The sequence below is a fragment of the Pseudorasbora parva genome, chromosome 2 (genome assembly GCF_024679245.1).
Source record: "Pseudorasbora parva isolate DD20220531a chromosome 2, ASM2467924v1, whole genome shotgun sequence".
NCBI lineage: Eukaryota > Metazoa > Chordata > Actinopteri > Cypriniformes > Gobionidae > Pseudorasbora > Pseudorasbora parva.
Window position 1 is genome coordinate 28,989,014 of NC_090173.1, and position 22,921 is coordinate 29,011,934.

General features: G+C 36.4%; 1 protein-coding gene across 2 annotated transcripts; it reads left to right on the top strand.

The window, feature by feature from the left end:
• Positions 1 to 569: 569 nt before the first annotated feature.
• On the top strand, positions 570 to 22,098 carry clcn7 (chloride channel 7). Of its 2 annotated transcripts, XM_067414750.1 has the most exons (25): positions 570 to 779; positions 1,537 to 1,611; positions 1,987 to 2,052; positions 2,237 to 2,302; positions 2,846 to 2,978; positions 3,440 to 3,549; positions 4,239 to 4,319; positions 4,644 to 4,706; positions 4,789 to 4,872; positions 4,951 to 5,044; positions 5,259 to 5,323; positions 5,434 to 5,550; positions 5,711 to 5,765; positions 5,864 to 5,924; positions 7,617 to 7,758; positions 7,870 to 7,963; positions 8,891 to 9,063; positions 9,211 to 9,262; positions 9,414 to 9,541; positions 9,736 to 9,821; positions 11,596 to 11,728; positions 11,814 to 11,873; positions 11,962 to 12,138; positions 20,044 to 20,124; positions 20,693 to 22,098. In XM_067414750.1, exons 1-25 carry the CDS (start codon positions 675 to 677, stop codon positions 20,777 to 20,779), a joined length of 2,388 nt encoding a protein of 795 aa, XP_067270851.1. In that variant the 5' UTR covers positions 570 to 674; the 3' UTR covers positions 20,780 to 22,098. The 2 variants fall into 2 exon arrangements, with proteins under 2 accessions (XP_067270851.1, XP_067270857.1); XM_067414756.1 differs by lacking the exon at positions 1,537 to 1,611.
• The last annotated feature ends 823 nt before the right edge of the window (positions 22,099 to 22,921 follow it).

Sequence of the window (22,921 nt, forward strand, 5' to 3'; positions counted from 1 at the left end):
AAATCATGAAAATAGCACTATTTGGCATGTTTCACTGTGTCATCAGAAATAAAACACACACAATTACCCAATATGCGTACAAAATCTTTTAATAATATTTTAATAAAGGTTGTCGAATCTCAAAAACTTTTCATTGTATTAACTCAAAATTTTAATTTCAATGAACTCAAAATTTTAAGGCAACCAGGTAACTTTTTTTCTAAATAATCTTTTACAATATATATATATAATATATATATACATATGGCGTAAGCTTTAGCTAGTTTTCATAGAAAGGTCATAAAATTGTCTTAGCTACAATATTGCACATGCCTTGGAATAGTGTTAAATATCATAATTCTATTTTTAAAATAAGGTTGTTTTTATTTCGTCCCATCCATTTATGTGGAAATAATATACTTTTAATATTATTAATATCGTCAAAAATATCAAATAGGAAAGACAGTTATGAGCATGTTCCAATCCTTTCAAAACATTCCCGTCATTTGACGTAACCCAGAATAATCGGGAACTACATTTCCCAGACTTCCTTTAAAAACGGTTCCTTTATTGGACCGTTATGCTTTCCGTACACTCGTCACGGGGTTGCTTATGATTGTTAGTCATGGGGAAGCAGTGTTCGCAGTAGATTTCCAGTTAACAGGTTTAATGTATGTATAACTGTCAAAGTTGACATGGCCAACATCACGAAGAAAGTGTCATGGTCTGGCCGAGGCGATGATCGCGGAGAGAGAACACCACTGCTGAACGGAGCCGAGGATGGGAAATACAACAGACAGGTAGCAGACAGGCCATGCAGACTGCAAAAAAAGACATATATTGAACTCACATTCAATCTAAAATATGGTTTGGCTTCTGCTTATATGAATTGGTTGCTCTGCTGATTAAACACCGCATGCTTTAAGCATGCAGACGCAGACAGCATGATATTATTAGTACACTTCGCAACTTCATGTCATTCCACAGTGTTGAAACGAAAACAAAATAACGTTAGCTATTTTTGAACCTGTTATTACAGGGTAAATCCTTGTTGTGTTACTTTGTTGTGTTACTTGTAAATCCGTGTAAAGTCCTTTTATTTCTGCCTAATGACATGTTTTATGGTGTTTTGCAACTCTGGATATGTGGATTTTTAACTTCCCATTTCTTTTAAACTCTCTTTTTCTGCTGAGAAACTGTAAACACCTGTGATCCATTGACCTGCATTGTGTGTTTGGTTCAGTCCTGTTTGTGACCTTGTTTTCCTGAGCTGTAATCATCTACCAAGATAGATTTTTGTCTGGGCCACAACTAGAAATGATGGCTTCCCTCACTGTCTTATGCAGTGGGCTTCATACATTGATCTTGTCATGTGGGCCCTTAGAAAAACTAAAAAAAATTTTTTATATAATACAAATTAACTATATATATATATATATATATATATATATATATATATATATATATATATATATATATATATATATATATATATATATATATAGTTAATGTAGATTAATGGAGACTCTTCATAAGTGTAATGTGTTTGGTTCATAGTTATCTGGGGGAGGTATATTTCACATAGGCAGGCTGAGCACTGTGGACCTTGAGGAGGAAATCTCACCCGAAGAGGTAAAATCAGTTTTTACATCAGTTAACTTTTTATTAATTAAAAAAAAAAAAAAACAGTTCAACTCAAAGGTCACTTAAAAAAAATCAAGGTTTTTTTTTCTTTTTCATCCACATGAGTTTGGTCTAAATCGCTTCTAAAATAAGCCTTTGTTGGCTGGAGACTCAGGAAAAAGCTTGATTTAATTTGAATTGTTTGATGACATGTTTCCGATGTGCTGGCATGAGGTCGAGTTTGCTCATGGCTGCAAAGAGTTGATGTAGCTAAATAAAGTAATGTGCTATTCTGATTGCATGAGCATAGAATGACTGTATATGGGCTTGATGAATTTCAGGCGTGCAACTCTAAATCTGCTTTTTTTTACCCAAATCACACAGGACTTTGTGAGAAGTCGACCGAAGGAAATCCCTCACAACGAAAAGCTGCTGTCCCTCAAATTTGAGGTAATTGAATCTAGATCTGACCTTCAACTGCCCTCTTCTCTTTCAATTGAGTGTCTGTTAGGAATTCTCTGAAGAATCTGTAGTTTTTCTGTAAATGAGCTTAAAATGCATTAAAATGAATAAATAGTTCTGTCTTTGAAGAACTATGATATAAAATGTCACACATATGCTTTTTGTATTTTAGAGTCTTGATTATGATAACAGTGAGAATCAGTTGTTCCTGGAGGAAGAGAGACGGATGAGTCACATGGTCAGTAGAGCCACTAGAGATTTTCTTTTATAGAGGTGGAGATGGCAAACTCTGGGTCTGTGTCTTTGGAAAAATCTTAGCGGTTAACTTGAGTCATATGCTGTTAAAATCTTAATGTTCGATTGAGACTGAAATGAATGTTTAGTTTACAGACTGTCCCAAAATTGAGTCTTATGAGTGTTTCACACACTTAAAAAAAAAAATGTAGGTCTACGTACACATGCTGTATCAACTCGACCCCTGAACACTAAATTTTATTCAGTCACATAATTATTTTTTAATAATTAATATATTACTAAATTAATGCATGAAACTCACAGCACAACATATAAAAAAATGTCATGGTAATCTCCAAGTACCGCTTGATCCATGATGAATATGCCATGCAATCATTTTTAAGATTTGCAGAACGACACTTACTGATAATTTAATGATAATATAAGATAATGTTCATTGTACTGACAGAACAGACTTTGCTGTGCAACAGGAAATTTTTCTAGCCATTGCATATTAACATGGATTGTTTTTTTCTCTGAACCATAGGGTTTCAGATGTCTGGAGATCAGGCGATGGGTGATCTGTGGTCTTATTGGGTTCTTCACTGGTCTCATTGCATGCATTATAGATATTGCAGTTGAGAATCTTGCTGACCTCAAGTACTCTGTAGTCAAACAGAGTATCCTTTTTCTGTCTGTTGTGTTTTACAATATTCTTATATGATCTGTTTCTCTCGTAATGCCATCGAAATGAGCTCATGCAATCATTTACATGTGTAATATAGATGTTTGTGTAATCCATTTCCTTTGGGACTACATGAATAATTTGGCCATAATGGTATTATGCAGTAATTTAGCTCAGTAAGTAATATTTTTAATACAATGTTACAATACAGTCTGATATGTGATGTGGTGGTCCATCCATGTATACAAGATTAAATCATTTTCCCTTTCTTTGCAGAAATGACTACAATTGCTAAATTTATGTTTTTGAAGCAATCAATTAAAACAAAAAAAAGCTTTTTTATGAAAAGGCTTAATTTAATTGCATGGCTTAATTTATTTTCCTCAGTTTAATTAAGTGTCATTGTGCATCATGTATTTCTTATTGGCTTCAGAGTTTCGTTAACCAGATGTTCAGACATTGAGAAATTCACAGAGCTCGGAGGCCTGTCCATCTCTCTTATACTGTGGGCAGTGCTGAACTCTGCTTTCGTGATGGTTGGTGCTATTGCTGTTGCTTTTATTGAGGTGAGTGTGTTTTATCAGATATTTGTCTGACTTGCAGTATGCCTCTCTTCTCTACAATGCTTTCAAGCAGAGAACAGAACTTGGCTGTGTTTGCAATTGCATACTAGAACACTAATTCACTTATTGAATCAGATTTATTTATTTTTTTAACCAAAATAGTTTTTATTTTATTTTTGAGAAGTGTAACTTTTTTCTTAAAAGAAATACTTTTATGCAGCAAGGATGCATTAAATGGCTCAAAAGTGACTAACAAAAGATTTTACCAATTAAATGCTGTTTTAATATTGAATTATGGTTCCCAGAAATGTATTGATAATAATAAGTAATGTTTATTATCAGTATATTAGACAGATTCTTTAACAATAATGTGACACAGGAGACGGGAGTAATGAAGTTGAAAATTCACCTTTGCCAATCACAGGAATAAGTAGCATTTTAAAATATATTACGTTAGAAACAAGTTAGTTTAAATTGTCAAAATTTCACAATATTGCTGATTTATCAGAATTGTTATACTGGATATCAGATGAATGCTGCCTTGGTGATTATAAGAGACTACTTTAAAAAAATATGTACTGACACCAAACGTTTGAATGATGGCATACATTTGTATACTATGTAGATTTGCTAGTAAAATATTATTTAACTTCGATTATTGTTTAAAATTCAGTCTTCTCATTTTCCCTCAGCCCATTGCTGCAGGAAGTGGAATCCCTCAGATAAAATGCTACCTGAATGGAGTGAAGATCCCTCGTGTTGTTCGACTAAAGGTGATGTTTCTAATAGCTTAAGCTTAAAAGCTTAAAAACCAAAGGTTGCAGGTTCGATTCTCGGGGAGTTGAGTGAACTCTTCCACCCTCAATAACTTTTGAGCAAGGCACCTGACCCCAATCACTCCCCAGGCACCGCACCAAATGGCTGCCCACTGCTCTGTGTGTGTCCACAATTTGCCGTGTGTGTTCACTAACTAACTTGGGTTAAATGCAGAGGACAAATTCTGAGTATGGGTTACCATACTTAGCCTTCACATCACTTTCACTCTCTCTCTTTTTTTTAAAGCAATATCTGACACTTTTCTCCTTCCATGTCCACAGACTCTGGTGGTAAAGGTCTTTGGTGTGATCTGCTCAGTAGCTGGAGGTCTTGCTGTTGGAAAGGTACAATAGAAAATCAGTCAATTGGGGTTAATGGGACTTAAATTCAGGCTTAACGGACTCAACATCTGCTGTTCTCTCACAGGAAGGGCCCATGATTCACTCAGGAGCAGTGGTGGCTGCAGGAGTTTCTCAAGGCAGAAGCACGTCACTAAAAAAAGATTTTAAGGTCAGTTTTCTGTACTATTGAGTCTGCTTCAACCTTACAGTGATCATGGAGCCTGACTGCGAGTTTCTGTTCCTGTAGATGTTCGAGTATTTCCGCAGGGACACAGAAAAGAGAGATTTTGTCTCGGCAGGAGCAGCTGCTGGAGTCTCCGCTGCCTTTGGAGCCCCTGTTGGTGAGACTCGTAGAAATCTTTTTTTTTTTTTCAGATAGAAGCAAGTCAATAACACATTATCGTTCAAGCATATTAAAAAACCTTATATACACAGAATTGTTAAAGTGAAAATACACAATGTGATCATCTGAATAAAAGCTAAAACTGCCCTGGAATGATTTTGGTTCTGATTGATTGTTAGGATCATCTTTGATTTATTGTGTTTTTGGCACAGGTGGGGTTCTGTTCAGTTTAGAGGAAGGCGCGTCTTTTTGGAACCAGATGTTGACTTGGAGAATTGTGAGTGATTGTAAATAATAGTTTGGCTCCTCATTTAAGAGCACTATTTCACTCACTCAGGTTGAAGATTAACTGCTTGAACCTCTCATCCTCCTTTGTTTTTGATCTAGTTCTTTGCTTCGATGGTCTCCTCCTTCACACTGAACTTTTTCCAGAGTATTAACCATGGGAAGCCTGGACAACTCTCCAGCCCCGGTCTCATTAACTTTGGACGATTTGACGGTGATGTAAGTCCTGTATCTTTCTCCCTAAGTTACTCTGAAAATCTGTTTAAGTGGAATTGACTCTTAAAGCTTTCAAAAATATCACAGGAAAAAAAACATCAGCATTTTTTGGTATAGCTATATTAAATTTAATGTGTGTGTGTGTGTGTTTTTTTTTTTTTAGACTGTACAATATAATTTATATGAAATTCCTCTCTTCATTATCATGGGAGCTTTAGGTAAGGGGAACACTTTGTCTGTGCATAAAACATCTTAATAATTTTGTTTACCAAATTAAAATTAGTAGTAATTTTTCTGGTTTTCTTTCATTTTCCAGGAGGGCTGCTTGGGGCATTGTTCAATTTACTCAATAATTGGCTAACAATTTTCAGAATAAGGTAGGATCGTAAGCTATTGAATATAAAAGATCATGGGTAATATGTCTTGCATTCATTCGGGGGAAACATATTTGAAAATCAAGAACTTGTATAATGGAAAAATGTTATTGGTGCCACAAAGTATCTAGTTCCTTTATATATGCCACAAAAGTCACTTTTGCAGTAACTTGACAATAGGTTAGAGTAGGTGTAATCATTGAATGTAAGTAATTGTGTATAATTTAGAAGAAGCAGTTTGGCTATGTATGTCGTGTGCCCAACAATTTTCCAGGTTATGCCCTCATGTCAAATTTAGGCCAAAAAGTAAAGGAAGAGAATTTCTAAACTTGTTCAGAGTTTAATAGAGTCTGAGAAGGACTGATCCTGAAAACACAAAATGTTAAAGCGATACTTCACCCAAAAATGAAAATGTGATGTTTATCTGCTTACCCCCAGGGCATCCAAGATGTGGGTGTGTTTGTTTCTTCAGTAGAACACAAAGATTTTTAACTCCAACTTGCTGTCAATGGGGTGTTTTTCTATGTGAGCCACTATGAGAGTAAAAACACATAGACATACGTATCCATATTAAACTCTGCGGCTTGTGATGATAAATTGATGTCTTAAGACAAAACGATCGTTTTCTGCAAGAAACCCAACAGTATTTAAGCTATTTTTTTACCTTATAGCAGACAAATCTCATCCAGTATTCACAGTGCTTCCGCCGGAGAAGGTCAAAATCTGGAGCGATCATAAATATATATTTATAGAAACCTCATTAGTGCCTTCACGGATTGGTTGAATGAGGCATCTATGCACACATATCTATGAGTGCACCATTGTTTTGACCTTCTCCTGCATTGGAACATTGGGAATACTGGATGAGATTCGTCTGATACGAGGTTAAAAAAATACCATAAATTCTGTTGGGTTTTTCGCAGAAACTGATCGTTTCGTGTTTTAAGACATCAATGTGTCGGGTTTAATGTGGATTTGTATGTCATGTATGTGTTTTTTACTCTCAAAGTGGCTCTTATAGAAAAACACCCCAATGACATGCATTATACGGCAAAAATCTTCATTTGTGTTCTACTGAAGAAACAAACACACCTACATCTTGGATGCCCTGGGGGTAATACAGATCAACATAAAACTTTCCTTTTTGGGTGAACTATCCCTTAAGTAAATATAATATTTGAGAATATTACATTTAACAAACCTTTTATTTTGAAATATGTCAGCTTTATTTTTTACACTGCCATTCAAAAGCTTGGGGTCAGTAAGAGCAGTCAGTTGTTTAGTTTTTTTAAAGAATTTAATACTTTTATTCTGCAGGATGCATAAAATTGTTCAGAAGTGAAAGTATCTGTTTCCATTGCCCTGTATATTTACACAATTGGCATTTGTTTGCTTTGTTGTTGTTGTATTTTTGGTGAAATTTGAAAATATTCGCTTTACGTTTGAATGAAAACTCTGCTAGTGAATTTACAAAAGTTAAAAAAGTTTCTTATTTTTTTATATAAATGCAATTCCATCCATCCATCCATCCATCCATCCATCCATCCATCCATCCATCCATCCATCCATCCATCCATCCATCCATCCATCCATCCATCCATCCATCCATCCATCCATCCATCCATCCATCCATCCATCCATCCATCCATCCATCCATCGGCCTGTGAGATTTGAACAGGTTGTGTTATGTCTCAGGTACATTCACCGGCCCTGCCTGCAGGTAATGGAGGCTATGCTGGTTGCAGCGGTGACCGCCACAGTTTCCTTTGCTATGATCTATTTCTCCAATGACTGCCAGCCATTGGGACCAGACCACACTGAGGAATATCCTCTGCAGGTGTTTATGTACTTACTGAGCTTTCAAAAATACTTAGTTGAACTGATCTTAGACCAGAATATAGTCTGAAATGACAAAAGAACCATGATTTGTTATACTGTTCATTTACAGCTCTTCTGTGCTGATGGTGAATATAATTCCATGGCCAAAGCCTTCTTCAACACACCTGAGCGGAGTGTGAGGAGTCTCTTCCACAACCCTCCAGGTGTGTCTCTGTGCAGGTGTGGTTGGGTGTGGACAGCCTTGAGAATGTGTGTGAACATCTTATCAGGCTATTATTTAAAACATCAAGCCTGATTGTTGTTGCAACACTTCTTGAATTATGTGGTGTCTCTGCATGTTTTTTGTGTATGTGTGTGTTTGCATGTATCTGCCAAGATTTTAAGCAGATTTAGAGTTACAAGCTGGAAGCAGGCCAGCTCACAGGCAGCTAAAATCTTCCTACGCTCACGAGAGAAGCCATCTTTGATTACTTTCACAGAGTGCTTCAAGTGCACAATAGTCAGTATGCAGTCATTGGACTAAACAAAAAGAATCACAACATACAAAATGGCTAGGTTTATAATGAGCAAGTTGGCAATGCTTCAGAATGTAATTTGATTATTTTATCACTATTACTTCATATGGTTTTTTTAATATTACTTTATGGCTTGTGGCCTTATGGTGCCCCCTAGAGCCGGAGTCCCGATAGTATGCATAAGAGACCCTATTATATCTCATCTCTCTCTCTCTCTCTCTCTCTCTCTCTCTCTCTCTCTCTCTCTCTCTCTCTCTCTCTCTCTCTCGCTCTCTCTCTCTCTCTCTCTCTCTCTCTCTCTCTCTCTCGCTCTCGCTCTCGCTCTCGCTCTCGCTCTCGCTCTCGCTCTCTCGCTCTCTCGCTCTCTCGCTCTCTCGCTCTCTCTCGCTCTCTCGCTCTCTCGCTCTCTCTCTCAGTCTAAAAATGCTGGTATGTATGTAATGTAAATGTAAATATGGGTACCCTATTTAAGTTTTAGTGAAGTCAAGAGTGGTCATTGAATTAAAAATGTGCTTTATTTTGAATGGAGATGGGGTTTTGGAGGGGCATTGGTGAATATAGGCGAAACAGGGAATCTGGTGTTTAATTGGTAAAATGTAATGAATTTACTCTCAGGAACATACAACCCTGTGACTTTGGGGCTCTTCACTTTGACCTATTTCCTCCTGGCTGTCTGGACGTATGGTTTGACCGTGTCAGCTGGAGTGTTCATCCCCTCTCTGCTCATTGGAGCAGCCTGGGGGCGACTCTTTGGGATTCTTTTGTCTGTCATCACTTCTAGCCAACCAGTAAGTACAACTTTACCCATCTCGGCACCTTTTTTAAATTATAGCTACATTTGCAATTAATCTTAAACCGCACATATGAGAAAAATAGCACAGCTAATCTTTCTTCATATTTTGGCTCTGTGTTGTTGACATTTTCTAATCTGATAGATTTGGGCGGATCCTGGAAAATATGCTCTGATAGGTGCTGCGGCTCAGCTTGGTGAGTTATTGATGTTTTAGCATCATGTGCATTTCAACTAGACATTCTTTAAGGAAATGCAGCCGGAATGCAGTCTTGTGGTGGTTTATAATAGTGCTCCCTGCACTTTTGTGAAAGAAGTACGTGTCTGTTTTTTGTGTTAATCTGACAGGTGGCATTGTCAGAATGACTCTCAGTCTCACGGTAATCCTGATAGAAGCCACCGGGAACGTGACCTATGGCTTTCCCATCATGCTTGTGCTGATGACTGCCAAAATTGTGGGGGATTACTTTGTAGAGGTGAAAAGCTAAATATCTAGCATGGTTGTTTTTGTCTCTTGTGAAGTGGTGATTTGTCTTTCCAGTAGTTTTTGGTCTTTTTGTAAAGGGTGTCATACATAGAGCATTAGTCAGTTATGCATGTCATTTATGTTTTGTGCTGTTAGAGCATGAAGCGTGTGTCAGTTTGTCTGACTGGTTTTTGTTGTTTATAGGGCCTGTATGACATCCATATTAAGCTGCAGAGTGTTCCTTTCCTCCACTGGGAGGCTCCTGCTACTTCTCATTGGCTGACAGCTAGGTAACCACATCTTTCAGTCTTACATACCGAATGATGCTTTTATCTTTTTGATACACTAGGGTTTTGCTGATAGACAATAGTATTGTGTATCAATGATAGCCTTAGGTATCAATGATTACAAATATTGCCAAGACAATAATTGGCTTGTTTTGCCATAAATTGATTAAATTATGGTTCACTGTGTAGGATTTTTGCAGTAAAATATCCAAAAACCACTAGACCAGTGTTATCCCAAATGTTTCCAACTATTTGTAATTTGTGAGAAATTGCTATTTTAATCAAGGAACCAATTAAAATGTCTCACTTAAATGTATCTAATATGATAAACAGAGCTGCATTACCTTATAATCACGACCGGAAAAGCAGAAATGCCGCCTGCGACTGTGTCCCATCATAATAAAAGTCCCAATACTCGCGAGGCGTGTGTTTGCGCAACAATCACTCCAGCGGCCTTGCTCAGCTCCACAACACTCGGTACTGCTCTTCATACTACAGTAACGTTTTTAACCGCATCCATGAACTTGATTTCTACCCAAGTCCTATCCTGATTCTTTTCCACTGGCTGTGAGGTGAAAACCACGTCCCAAGATTCTGCGCCTAAACTTTAACGTTTTGAATAGGCAATCTGTAGCGGATGGAAAAGTTGCATAGTGTAGCTTTAAATAATAATAATAATAATTATTATTATTATTTTAAGGCTATTATTATTATTATTAAATTAATTCTAGGACCTACAATTAATTTTCCTTTCCTAATTTCATTACGAAATCACCACATTACCACATGTGCGACATCACCGACTCACAATTAAAAAAAAAAAAAACTACAAAACTATATCACATTAAAATTGAATTGCAAGGTAATCTATTCACACATTTTCAAGCTCTTGTTATAAAAGAGATGCACGTTTCTTATAAAGTCGTTTAAACCAAGATGAAAACAGCATAGATATTATATATAGATATTATTGTTTCCATAACACAATACCAAAACATTTCATGACACAAATAACAATGCAATTGCAAATTAACCATAATTATTATAATAATATCACTAAAATTATATCGTCCTAATAACTGCTTAGGTCGGAACACAGCACAAGCCAGTCATCTGTGAAAATCAAAAGCAGCTTCAAAATGTGCAAAATGCAAAAATGTGTTCAGACAGTTTTGTTTCACCTTAAGGGAATAAGTGAAGTTTACATTCATGATCTTAAGCATAAACCGATCATCTTGGCTAGATTTTTGCTCCTTACCCTGATTTTTCCCTGGCATGTAAACACATTAACCTGCATTATTTGGGCTTATTGAAGTGCGCATATGTGATCGGATATATAAAGCGTCTTATTAAACACATTTAGACAGAGCATTGGCCCAAACAGAAAAACGTATCAGCTGATGAGATAACAAAACATGTCAAATATCTACTGTCCTTGGCAATATATATTATATACAACATATACAGCTACTAATCTAGTGCAGTATTGTTGTAATCAACTAAAACTATTCAAAATGTTTTCATTAATTGAATTTAAGCTAAAATAAAATGAAACGTAATATTAAATAAAAACAATGCTTTGGCAACTAACTGAAATGAAAATACTAAAAGTAAAACTGTAATAAATGTATAAATAAAGCTGAATAACAATAATGGACATAACAAATTGACTATAACTTAATGTAAAAGTAAAAGCTATAATATCAAAATATTAATACATACTACAATATTATATAATTAATGCTCAAATAACATATAGTGAATGTGTTCACCACAGGGAGGTCATGAGCTCTCCAGTCACCTGCTTTAACAGAGTGGAGAAGGTCGGAACAATTGTGGACGTTCTTAGCAACACATCCACCAATCACAACGGCTTCCCAGTGGTCACCCATACTACTGGGCATGATGAGGTGACATATCCATGAACATATGACATCAGATCCCGTTACTCCTTGTATTCTCCAGATTCAATAAAGACCTGTCTTCTTCCCACAGCCGGGCAAAATCTGTGGGCTTATTCTCCGCTCTCAGCTTATTGTTCTTCTCAAACATAAGGTGTGTAAAAATTGTATTATAATGGCTTTATTATGACATTATTCTATAGGCACTACTGTTACTATGGCAAATTCTGTCTGTGTCTCAGGTATTTGTGGAGAGGGCGTCTTCACGTCTCATCCAAAGGAAGCTACAGCTGAAGGACTTCAGAGATGCATATCCGCGTTTCCCCCCTATTCAGTCCATCCACGTCTCTCAGGACGAGAGAGAGTGCATGATGGACCTCACTGAGTTCATGAACCCAACCCCATATACTGTGCCTCAGGTCAGTTAACTTAAGTAACTTGCATTGTAGCATATTCTGGCCAAGAACCGCCCACAGACTAACGGCGTGTCCACACTTGACGTCTTTTTTGAAGCTGCCAGCATCTGTTTTACATTATAATCCTATGGAGTAAACTGTTTTCAAAAAAGTTGAGTGCCAACGCCGACGTCTTTTGCTGCAACTTAGCGTGTCTGTTCTGCAGCTCAGAGTTAAAAAGAGAAAAAAGTTCAACTTCTCTGATAAAAATGCCTTACGTCAAGCTCCTTTTTGACAGCTGAGCAATGACAAGCGAGCAACAAGACCTGACTTAGTTTCATAACAACAAGCAAAATGGAGAAGGTGCTGGTAGATCGCCTAATTATTCTAGTGTCGGCGCAAACCACTCATCGTCAAATCTGAGCTCATGGACTAAATTAGGCTCCATACTGTTTTCTTTTCCTTTTATAATGTTGTGCATTCACAAATGTTGTGAACTAGGGCTGTGCAATATATTGAAATATCGCAAATGTATATAGCGCAATATGCATATCGCAATGGCATGCAATATCTGAATGATTTTAATAGGTTACTTCAACGTTGTGAAAAGTGTGTTTTAGGTTGACACGTATAGCAGAGAATCGACTAGGCACACGACTTACTTATGTGGCTTGCTTGATGTTAAAAAGAGTTATTAAAGGCAATAACTTGCGAAAAGCAACCCCTTGCAGTCACACACACACGGACACACCACCTCTCTGAAAGCGTGTGATCAATTTCAGTTCTATTTCGTGTCTTGTTACACACTCAAAACTGTCAACACCCACAGTTATGTCAAAATGGCTGTCTTGATGAGTATTCATGTAAACTGAGTCGGTTATGCTTTAAGTGAACAATATCAGTCGGGGAAAGAAACCGAATGCGTGCATTAGCTCTTAAAGTGACAGTTTGCTAAAACAGTAAACCTGCCTCTGTCTGTCAAACAACAAGAGAACAAGAGTAAATCACTCAGTCATCTAGGCTGAATAACCTATATATATTCATATGACTACTGTTTTTATTTTTAATAACAAAGATAAATGAAAATAACAAAAATAATCGTCCACCCCTGGTTCAGGAGTCTTTGTTAACCTGGATGTTCTTGATGGTAAGTTTTAGGTTGACATAACGATATATTACCAGGTCAAGCAAAGAGTTTTTGGTATTTAAATATTTGCATTTCATTTTTTGTTTGTTTACATTGTTAAAATTATCTTGTCAGATTTATGATTTTTTTTTTTTTGCTAAAACACTGCTGGTCACTTTAAGAAGTTGCAGCGATGCTTTCTTTTTCCAGAAAGAATGTGAAACACAAATAATATTATTCTCATTTTTTAAATACTTTGAAAAATATATAATTTAAATGGATCGTACACACTAATTGCAATATTGATCGCATGTCGAATATCGCTTTATTTATCAAGATATCGCATTTTTCTTCACTATCGCACAGCCCTATTGTGAATCCACATTCTCCTCCCTGTTAATTTCAAAAGCCAACGCAAGAGCCAACTTTCTCTTTCTTGACATTTTGTATCTGTATCACACAGTACTCTTTGCGGCTGTTGTTATAGAAACAAAAGATGCCCTCGGCTGCTATTTGGAACCAAACGTGGATTTTGTTATTTATTTTTAAATTAAAAAACAAAAAACACTAAAACAGTGCTCTTGTCAAAAAAAGATGTTAAGTGTGAACACAGCCTGAAACCTGACTTCAATGTAAAGCAGCCAATTATAGTTTTTGTTTTTTTGCATGCCATTTAGGGGCAAATTTATCTGAAATTGAAAAAAAAAAAACTAAATAACAAATTGAGGTTGAGACTGGAACCTCGGCAGTTTAAGGCTTATTGGAAACATGGAATTATGCCGTGTCCAAGCTTTAAAAGGATAGTTCTCCCAAAAATTAAAATGTGATGTTTATCTGCTTACCCCCAGTGCACCCAAGATGTAGGTGTGTTTGTTTCTTCAGTAGAACACAAAAGATTTTTGAAAGATTTTTAACTTTAACCGTTGCAGCCTGCCAGTCATAATGCATTTGAATGGGTAACAACTCTGAGAGTAAAACAAAAAACATGCTTAGACAACATGCACAAAAACCCTGCTGCTCATGACGACATATTGATGTCTTAAGACATTAACCGATTGGTTTCTGTGAGAAACCCAACATTATTTGTGTTATGTTTTTACCTCATATCCAAAACTAATCTCATCTAGTATTCCCATCCATCATTACTTCCGGTCAAATGGCATGATCATATTTATATATATATATATATATATATTAGGGGTGTAACGATACGCGTATTCGTATTGAACCGTTCGGTACGAGGCTTTCGGTTCGGTACGCGGTACGCATTATGTACAGAACGGTTCTTGGACGAATTAATTAGATTTGGAAAATAAAAAAGTGTGTGAAATATAATAATATGCGTTCAACAAGGTAGCCCAATAACCAAAACGATATAACAGGCAATGCCCCTGACACCGCCGAAGTGAAAGAAAAAAACAAAAAACAAATATGTTTTAGGCTGCTCAGTCAGGTCCTCGCTTATAGTAGGCTACGCGCTGAATGCTCGTGGCAAAATGGCTATTGCATTTAACAAACCAGAAATAGAAGATCCTCCAATAACCAACAGGTCTGGTGTTTGGGTGAACTTTGGATTCTTTGTAAGCTATGATGGTGTTGGCAAGAGTGATGGATTAAAAAACAACGCTCTGTCGCATTTGCTGATGGTACCGCAGCGGGAATAATTCATGTCATGTCAATCAACTCATTTACGCCGACAACAAAACGATTAAAAGGAGAAACCGCCACAAACTATCCCACAAACTATCCCCGCAGCATTTAGACAGACATTTCCAACTTATTCAAATGGCAAAAGACATCACCGTGGCGAGTGGTCCATTTATAGCCGCGGATATGAGACCTTACGCCCGTTTCACACATACTCCGTCTGCAGTGCCTGTGCGGTGCGTATTTTTTTCAGTACCCATGTTAACGGATGACAGCTTTCCTTTCACACTGCACGCGGATGCTGTCCGTCAGTCCGTTCCAGGAGCGTTGCGTCTGCAGCAGTGCACGGATCGTTTTCGTACCGAGTCTATTTTTTGCTGCGCTGCGTTTCTGCATTAAAGCGACAGAAGATCGTTCGCATTAAAATAAACATGTACTGACGCGAAAATCTAGTAATTTCACCACAGATGCATATCATTTAAAATATACTCTTGTTTCAAAGTCAACACATGGCTTTTTTTCTCAAGTAAAGCAACAAAACGACACCTTACCTGGCATTTAGGTAAAAAAATGTGCCATAATGGAGAGCACTCGTACTTTCTTGGAGGTGAAAAGCAAAGTTCTTTTTGACCTGCAGGATTTCTTTTAAAAGGGGTTAAAAACGAAAGAAAAGACGAGAGTCGGCTGTTTTTGAATAGACTATTGTAAGTTTCTAATTTAAAATGTTTGTGATTTAAGGCTATAAACTATGTTTAAATGTTTTGCCACTTGTGTGAGCTAAATCTAAAGTATATAAATATGAATAAATGAATTTAATAAAATGTTGTTTAAATGTAGTAGGCTACGTAACCTGACTTCTATTAAAGAGTAAACAAAGAGAATTTGAATTCTGACGAGCCATGTTCAGTAAAAACTTTTGGATTTAAAAAAATAATGAATAAATGCTGTGTGGTATGCAACAGTGGATCAGTTGCGGACTGCAAACGCAGCATATGTGAAAGCACTACAGGGCTTACGGATCCTGCAACGCACACGCAACACAACACGCACCGCACACGCACTGCAGACGGAGTATGTGTGAAACGGGCGTTACGCATCTAAAACATACCGAACCGTACCGAACCGAACCGTGACACCAGTGTATCGTATCGAACCGAACCGTGAATTTTGTGAACCGTTACACCCCTAATATATAATATATATATATATATATATATATATATATATATATATATACAGTGGTGGAAACGGCCGAATTTCACTGGGCGGACTGTAGTTTGGAATTATTTTTATTTATTTTTTGCACAGTTTAAGATACCTTCTAATTAAGTTGTCCTCAGGTTAAGTGATGGATTTGTGAACAGGGATCGTTTTGACAATGTTGTCATCTCAAAATCTTTTCAGTTTTTAGCACATCATTGTCATGTGAACCCATGAGCGTCGGAGGCTAATTAAAAAGTTGGTGGGTCCCAATAGCAGCTGGTGAAAAAATGTTAAAGGTGGGGCATTTTTTTTGTGGGGGGTTCTGGGGGTTCACCCCCAGAAAATGTATTATTTCGTAGATGTGATATCCTGCATTATGGTGCGTTTGAGGCCATATCTCTTGCCTATATGATAAAAGACCTCTGCCATAGAAATCAACAGTTTCACAGGTAGCCTAATGAAAATGAACAATTGCATGTTTATTATGCTCCGTGTCCAAATAGAAATAGTGCCGTTTACTAAACGATTGATTGGGCCAGACAAAATTACAGAAATCACTGAGCTATTTATCATGGCTATAGTGTAGGGTAAGATGCATGGCTTCAAGTTGACGCAAATTGATCAGAGGTTCGAATCCGTCTTTTGCCACACTGGCTCTACTAGCCTACCTTTTCCCATCACATATCAGATCGGAAAGGCATTTATTTTCAATAAAAATTGAGAAAATTATTAAAAAAGGGGAAATAAAGCGTTTAACATGTGTTTAATAATAAGTGTTTCTAAACAGACGTGCTGAATTAGAGACGATAAAAGTGAGTGGGTCCAATATCATTGGTCTTAAAAAGTGGGTGGGTCTTGTTTTTCCACACACACACAATGGTTCCGACACCTCTGTGTGAACCCTAAAGTTACTATTTTCCATCATGCTAGAGATATTAAATGTTACTTGATTAAATAAATAAAATAATATATGCCCAAAATACTCCCTAAAGGGCTTATTTTTTCCTTTACTCCTATCACAATCAAACCTCACACAGTGAAAGGATACATGCATGAAAAGTAACATTTTTGTTTTCCAAGTTTCTTGGGAAAATCTATTTTAAATATGCAAATGAGCTCAACACTATGCCTAATTGACTTATGGCCAAGAAGCCCTAAAGGTACAAGTAGAAAAAACAGGGGCCAAATATCTAACACATTCATGTCCATTTAGTAAGTTAACCTATGCATAAACACGATACATTTGAAGTCACTTGCCACAATAGACATAAATTGACCTTAGGAATTGATTGCCCAATCTTGCCTCCATCTTTCTAAATTATTTTTTTTATTTGCAAACAAGCCTTACCTAATGACAGTCCCCCACAGATAACATCAGAAGAAGTCAGAATAGCCATCTTAGTCATTAGTAATGTGGTGAGATAACATTTTGGGCTGGTAGATTTACAAAAGATTGGGATTGTTGGTAAAATTATGAGATTACAGGCAGAAGTCATTCTTACCAACTAAATTATTCACTCTCACACAGAAGAGATGAAAAACCAGATAGACACAGTTTCCAGACATTCCAGCTCTTTAAAATAATTTTTCCAGACACCAAAACTGCTTCTCTTTTTGTAGTTAGCAATAATTTCAGACCAGGCAGGCCACACATCAGACTTCAAATTCTATTGGACCTAATTTCATTGCTAGACAACACTTTGATACCTTTTTTAGGGAGAAATGGAGAAGTGTAAAATATGTAATGAGTCATTCAGTGATGAAAACACATCAGTTGTTCTACGAGCAAAAGGCCGCAAATGTGTGAACCGTACCAGTGCTCAACGTGGAAGTAGCTTAGTGACAATTCCTGGAGACCGAGTACACATTGAATGCCGCCGCAGCTATTGTAAAGCAGAAAATACTGTACGTGATAATGTAATACAATCTTTGCAACAACCACAACTCAATTTTAATTTTCAAGAGCATTGCTTGTTCTGTGGACAACCAACTGAAATAGATAAGAAAAAGAAAAAGAGAGAGGAAATTGATATCTACCCAGTAAGAACAGGAGACTTACAGCAATGGTTGTACAGGTTTGCCACTTAAGGAAGGATGAATGGTCTGATACAGTTTTTGGGAGAATATCATCTGTCCATGACCCTCATGCAGCCGATGCAATGTACCACAACATATGCAACACTAATTTTCGAAATATGAAGAATATTCCGAGTCAGTTTTCTGTGAACCCTGGCAACAAACCCAAAAGATTCAAAGTCGGAAGACCTGAAGATTATGAGAGAACAACAGCATTCCTAAAAGTGGCAAACTTTTTAGAAGAATACAATGATGAACAAATTACTATTTAAGACCTTATGGTAAAGATGACAGAGAACTTGTAAAACACAGGTTGTGAACCATATTCTTAGTCTGACAAGCCAGACCCACATCAAGATGTTTTGGTCTGGAAACTCACCATAGACAGGGCTCAATCCGAGGGGCGGGATAAATGGTTGTCTTTCAAACTCCCTCTGCACGCGATAGGATAGCGCTACACCAACCAGAGCAACGAAGGTGAAACCGAGCTTGTTGATAGATTAAACATTCACTGTATCCGGTCGGCTAAACTCTGAACACATCTTCCCTTTTTAAGAATGACTTCAGTGCCGTTCTTTGTTCTTTTCTCAGAGGAAAGCTTAACTCCAAGTCTTCCAGAGTCACGGTCAAAGTTGATTCGAAAGACCACCACCGTTCGCCAGTTTCTGTGTTTACTAGAAGCACGCAAACGCAACTCGGCCGTCGTCATTATGGCCCCGCCTACCGACTCTATACACGATGTGATTGGCCCGTCCAGATTGAGAGGAATACAGCTCAGAAGGGTATTGAGAGTTCCTAGACGACACTTGCGGGCAGATTAAATTTACTGCCACTAGGGCGCGTCTACATTTCTAGGCTACCATATTCTGCAAAGTGGATGAAAAAAAATATGACTTTTTGATATTCAAAAAGTGGATGAAAATTAAAATAAAGGAACACTTTGGAGATAGTGTAATAATGACCGGCCTGGAAAATCAATGTGTGGTTACTTTGCGAGACACAATGCCTAAGTCAATTAGGCATAGTGTTGAGCTCATTTGCATATTTAAAATAGATTTTCCCAAGAAACTTGGAAAACAAAAATGTTACTTTCATGCATGTATCCTTTCACTGTGTGAGGTTTGATTGTGATAGCAGTAATAGAAAAAGTAAGCTCTAGGGAGTATTTTGGGCATATTCGATTAGTATATTGTTCATTTTCAAAGAAACTTCTAATACAAAATGTTTTACTTTTCATGTCGACTTTCATTGTGTAAAGTTTTATTGTGGTAGGAGTAAAGGAAAAAATAAGCCCATTTGGGTGTATTTTGGGCAAATTCAATTAGTGTATAGCTCATTTGCATAGTAAAATTCATTTTCAAAGAAACTTGTAAAACAAATAAAATTTATTTTCATGTGTACTTTCATTGTGTAAAGTTTCATTTAGATAGGAGTAAAGGAAAAAAATAGCCCCATTGGAGTCTATTGTTTGTTTGGCCTTACTGGCATACATCTCGGATTGATGAGAATTTAACATATTTCCTCAACTAGGATTTCTTAGGACTTTTAGTATGTTGTTCTGGGCACCTCATATAAATTATCTAAGCTGAAAAAATTATTTTACAATTAGTCTGTCATAAAACACTATTTTGCCTGGACTATTATGACTGGCAGGCTGCCACGGTTGGAGTTAAACATTTTAATTTGTGTTCTACTGAAGAAACAAACACACCTAGATGTTGGATTCCCTGGGGATAAGCAGATAAACATCACATTTTAATTTTTGGGAGAACTATCCCTTTAACCAGAATGCCACTGCCACAGTGTATTTTAGTGGTCGTGAGTATGTGGTTTAATCATGTGCGGTATTAACTGTTGTTTTTCATATTTGATTTTAGGAGACTTCACTCCCTCGTGTGTTTAAATTATTTCGGGCGCTAGGACTGAGACATCTAGTGGTTGTTGATAATGAGAACAGGGTAAGTGTATTAATATTGCACCTGTTTTATTCTGCTTCAGTTACTACCTTTAACTCACAGCTATGTTAAGGAATGAACAATATGTTGGTACTATATTAGAATTATTAATCAGTTATTAGATGATATTAGTATTTTATTATTTTATTTGTCAGTATCGTTTGGTATTAAATATTTAATTTAGCATGTTCGTTTCTTCTAGTTTTCATAGACTAGAAGAAACAAACGTCATATCTGCGTTATCCTCGGTTTCCAGTTTTATTTTGCAGAAGCACTTTAATTCTAGCAGTGTGCAACACACAGAGTAACTTCATAACATCATTTTAAACACACTTAATGTATCTAATACGATAAACAGACATACTCATGAGGTACATACATCATCAAAAGTTACATAGTGTAGCTTTAATTTATTTAAATTTATTATAGAGATCGTAATCAACTATGTTATATTCTATACTATTATGTATAATATATTACATAATTAGTATATAATTTAAATATCGGCCATTCATCTGTTATCTTTAATAACTTAAATTACTTACTAATTCCTTTTGTTTTGGATGTGAAGGTTGTGGGGCTGGTAACCAGGAAGGATCTTGCACGCTACCACATCGGTAAAGATGGCCTGGAGGAGCTTCACCTGGCTCAGACGTGATTGGCCGTCAAGTTCATCCTTGAGCCTGCCTTCAGAGCACCAGCTTTGGACCGTAATAACTCAGGGGCTGGTCAGAGTTTCTCTCATGTCAAAGATGCCAAACTCAAACCTACTACATGCATAATTCAGACATTCATTTTAAGGGCTCGATTATTTAAAAAAACAATTAATTTTTGCTCCTTTATCACAAAGTCAGTCATGCATTGATTTTTGCCTGTGGAAATACAGCGAATGAGCACATTATGTTAGTTCATAATGTTAGTTTTGCACTATGTTACTATTTATTACATTTATACTATTTTAGAGAAGATGAGCTTTTCAGGAGCCCTAACTAATCGTGCCTCTCCAAAAGCATCATTTTGTGTCACCGTACAAGTTTATCGTGGCTAGTTACCATTTGAGATATGTACATCAACGTGTATTGTCATGCCATGGATAATGTATATCGACATGACTGTGTCAGTATGCATTTTCTCTTTTTCAACAAGGTTTCATTTTTGCAGTGACAACAATTCCTGCATAATATTAATTATGAATACTTACTTGCTAATGCATAACAATTCTAGTAAAATGTTGTTAGCTCAAAGTAAGGTATTCATTATGAATGTGTTGGACAATTCAAGCAAGTTTCCTGATTTTTAGATTCCCCTTATCCCCATTTGTAGCATTAAGAGACATAATTGGCGATACCTTTATGTGCACTTAATACAGACTACTACATATATTGTTACAGTTAATATGGTTCATTACTTTTTTGTTTACCTCTTATTTAGGATTTTAAAATGTTTCTGTCTTGATTTACCAATTTTAATAGTATCAAATATTTTAGGGTAGATCAGGCCCTAAAATTAAATGCATAAATCCTATTTTTCACGTGGCAAGATTTGGTACGAGTTTAAAACTAGATAGTGGTTTTATGAAGTACATTTCCTATGAGCAGTTTGCCTGAATGTGAATTTTTCTGTCTTGAGCTGCATTTGTTTTCTGTGAAAATCTATACTTTGAAATGAACATATAAATCACAGTATTGAGCAGTGGAAGATTATGCTAAAATAATTGCCAAGCACTGATTGCAAGAAACGGTCTTTAACTGAACATCAGATGAAGCGTATAAACATGACATCTATTTTCTATGTGCTAAAAAACTTGCGTGCGAAGGTTGTACTCTTCGATGTTTCAATCCAACATTTTTTTGTTTTTATTGATTAATGATCTTTTGCTCTGCTGATCTCTACTTTTATATGTTTGTTGATTTGAAGGAAAAAAAAGTTGAGTTTTATAACCGTTTGAACTAATAAAGCTATTATTCAACATATGAACTCCTTGTGCCTCTTCAGTAATTCTCACAGATAATCATGGCTGATTTGGATTTTAAAAAAAAAATAGAATAGGACTGGCCCAAGACTGTATTCTTTTAAATGTGTATCTGTTAATTTTGTCAGCCTTAATTAATACACTAGCATATATATGGCTTCAAAACGAATATCATGGATTAATAAAAGCAAACATATTTCATGAAACTCCGCCCATGTTTAAATTTGTTAACGCAACACTACATGACAAAGCAGAATGTTATGTTTCAGATTTATCTTGGCATAATCATCCCAGATACTACACTGACACATTCTTATGAGGTATCTGAAAAAAGGTGTAAGTTGTGAACACGCAAAATGGAATTCTATGAGTAATGCTGCCAGGATGTCATTTAAGTTATCTTGTACGAATCCCGTGTTGATTCACCCTGTTCATTATAATAATTGCTGTCATGTGTGGCTAAAAATGTCTTATCTACAGTGATCTCTCTGGGTCTCTACAATGTTTCTCATGAGATGGAATTATAGGCTAATGTAATTACATAATATCTGGATGATAATTTTAAAAAATTATATTTACATACTTTATAATTATGTACATATATCTGACTTTGGCTGAATCATGAGTCTGGGTAACGTGTTTAACAGCAATAAATTGTAACCATTCACAGATATTTACTTTAATTGAATCATGCTCCGTTAAAAACAATATAAATATTTCCGCATAGAGCTTAAAAAGTGTCCATCTGCAGGACAGATGCCTGAGGGTTAAGATCAGTGTGCTCTAATCCATTTAGAGAACATCTAAATCTCCTTTTCTTAATCCTCT

Bases quoted from the DNA above. Each gene is read 5' to 3' on its own strand.
- clcn7 (XM_067414750.1), top strand. From the start codon at position 675: ATGGCCAACATCACGAAGAAAGTGTCATGGTCTGGCCGAGGCGATGAT. The intron at 5,925-7,616 runs GTAGGATCGTAA...GTTATGTCTCAG, and splicing joins CTAACAATTTTCAGAATAAG to GTACATTCACCGGCCCTGCC. The intron at 11,874-11,961 runs GTGTGTAAAAAT...TCTGTGTCTCAG, and splicing joins TTGTTCTTCTCAAACATAAG to GTATTTGTGGAGAGGGCGTC.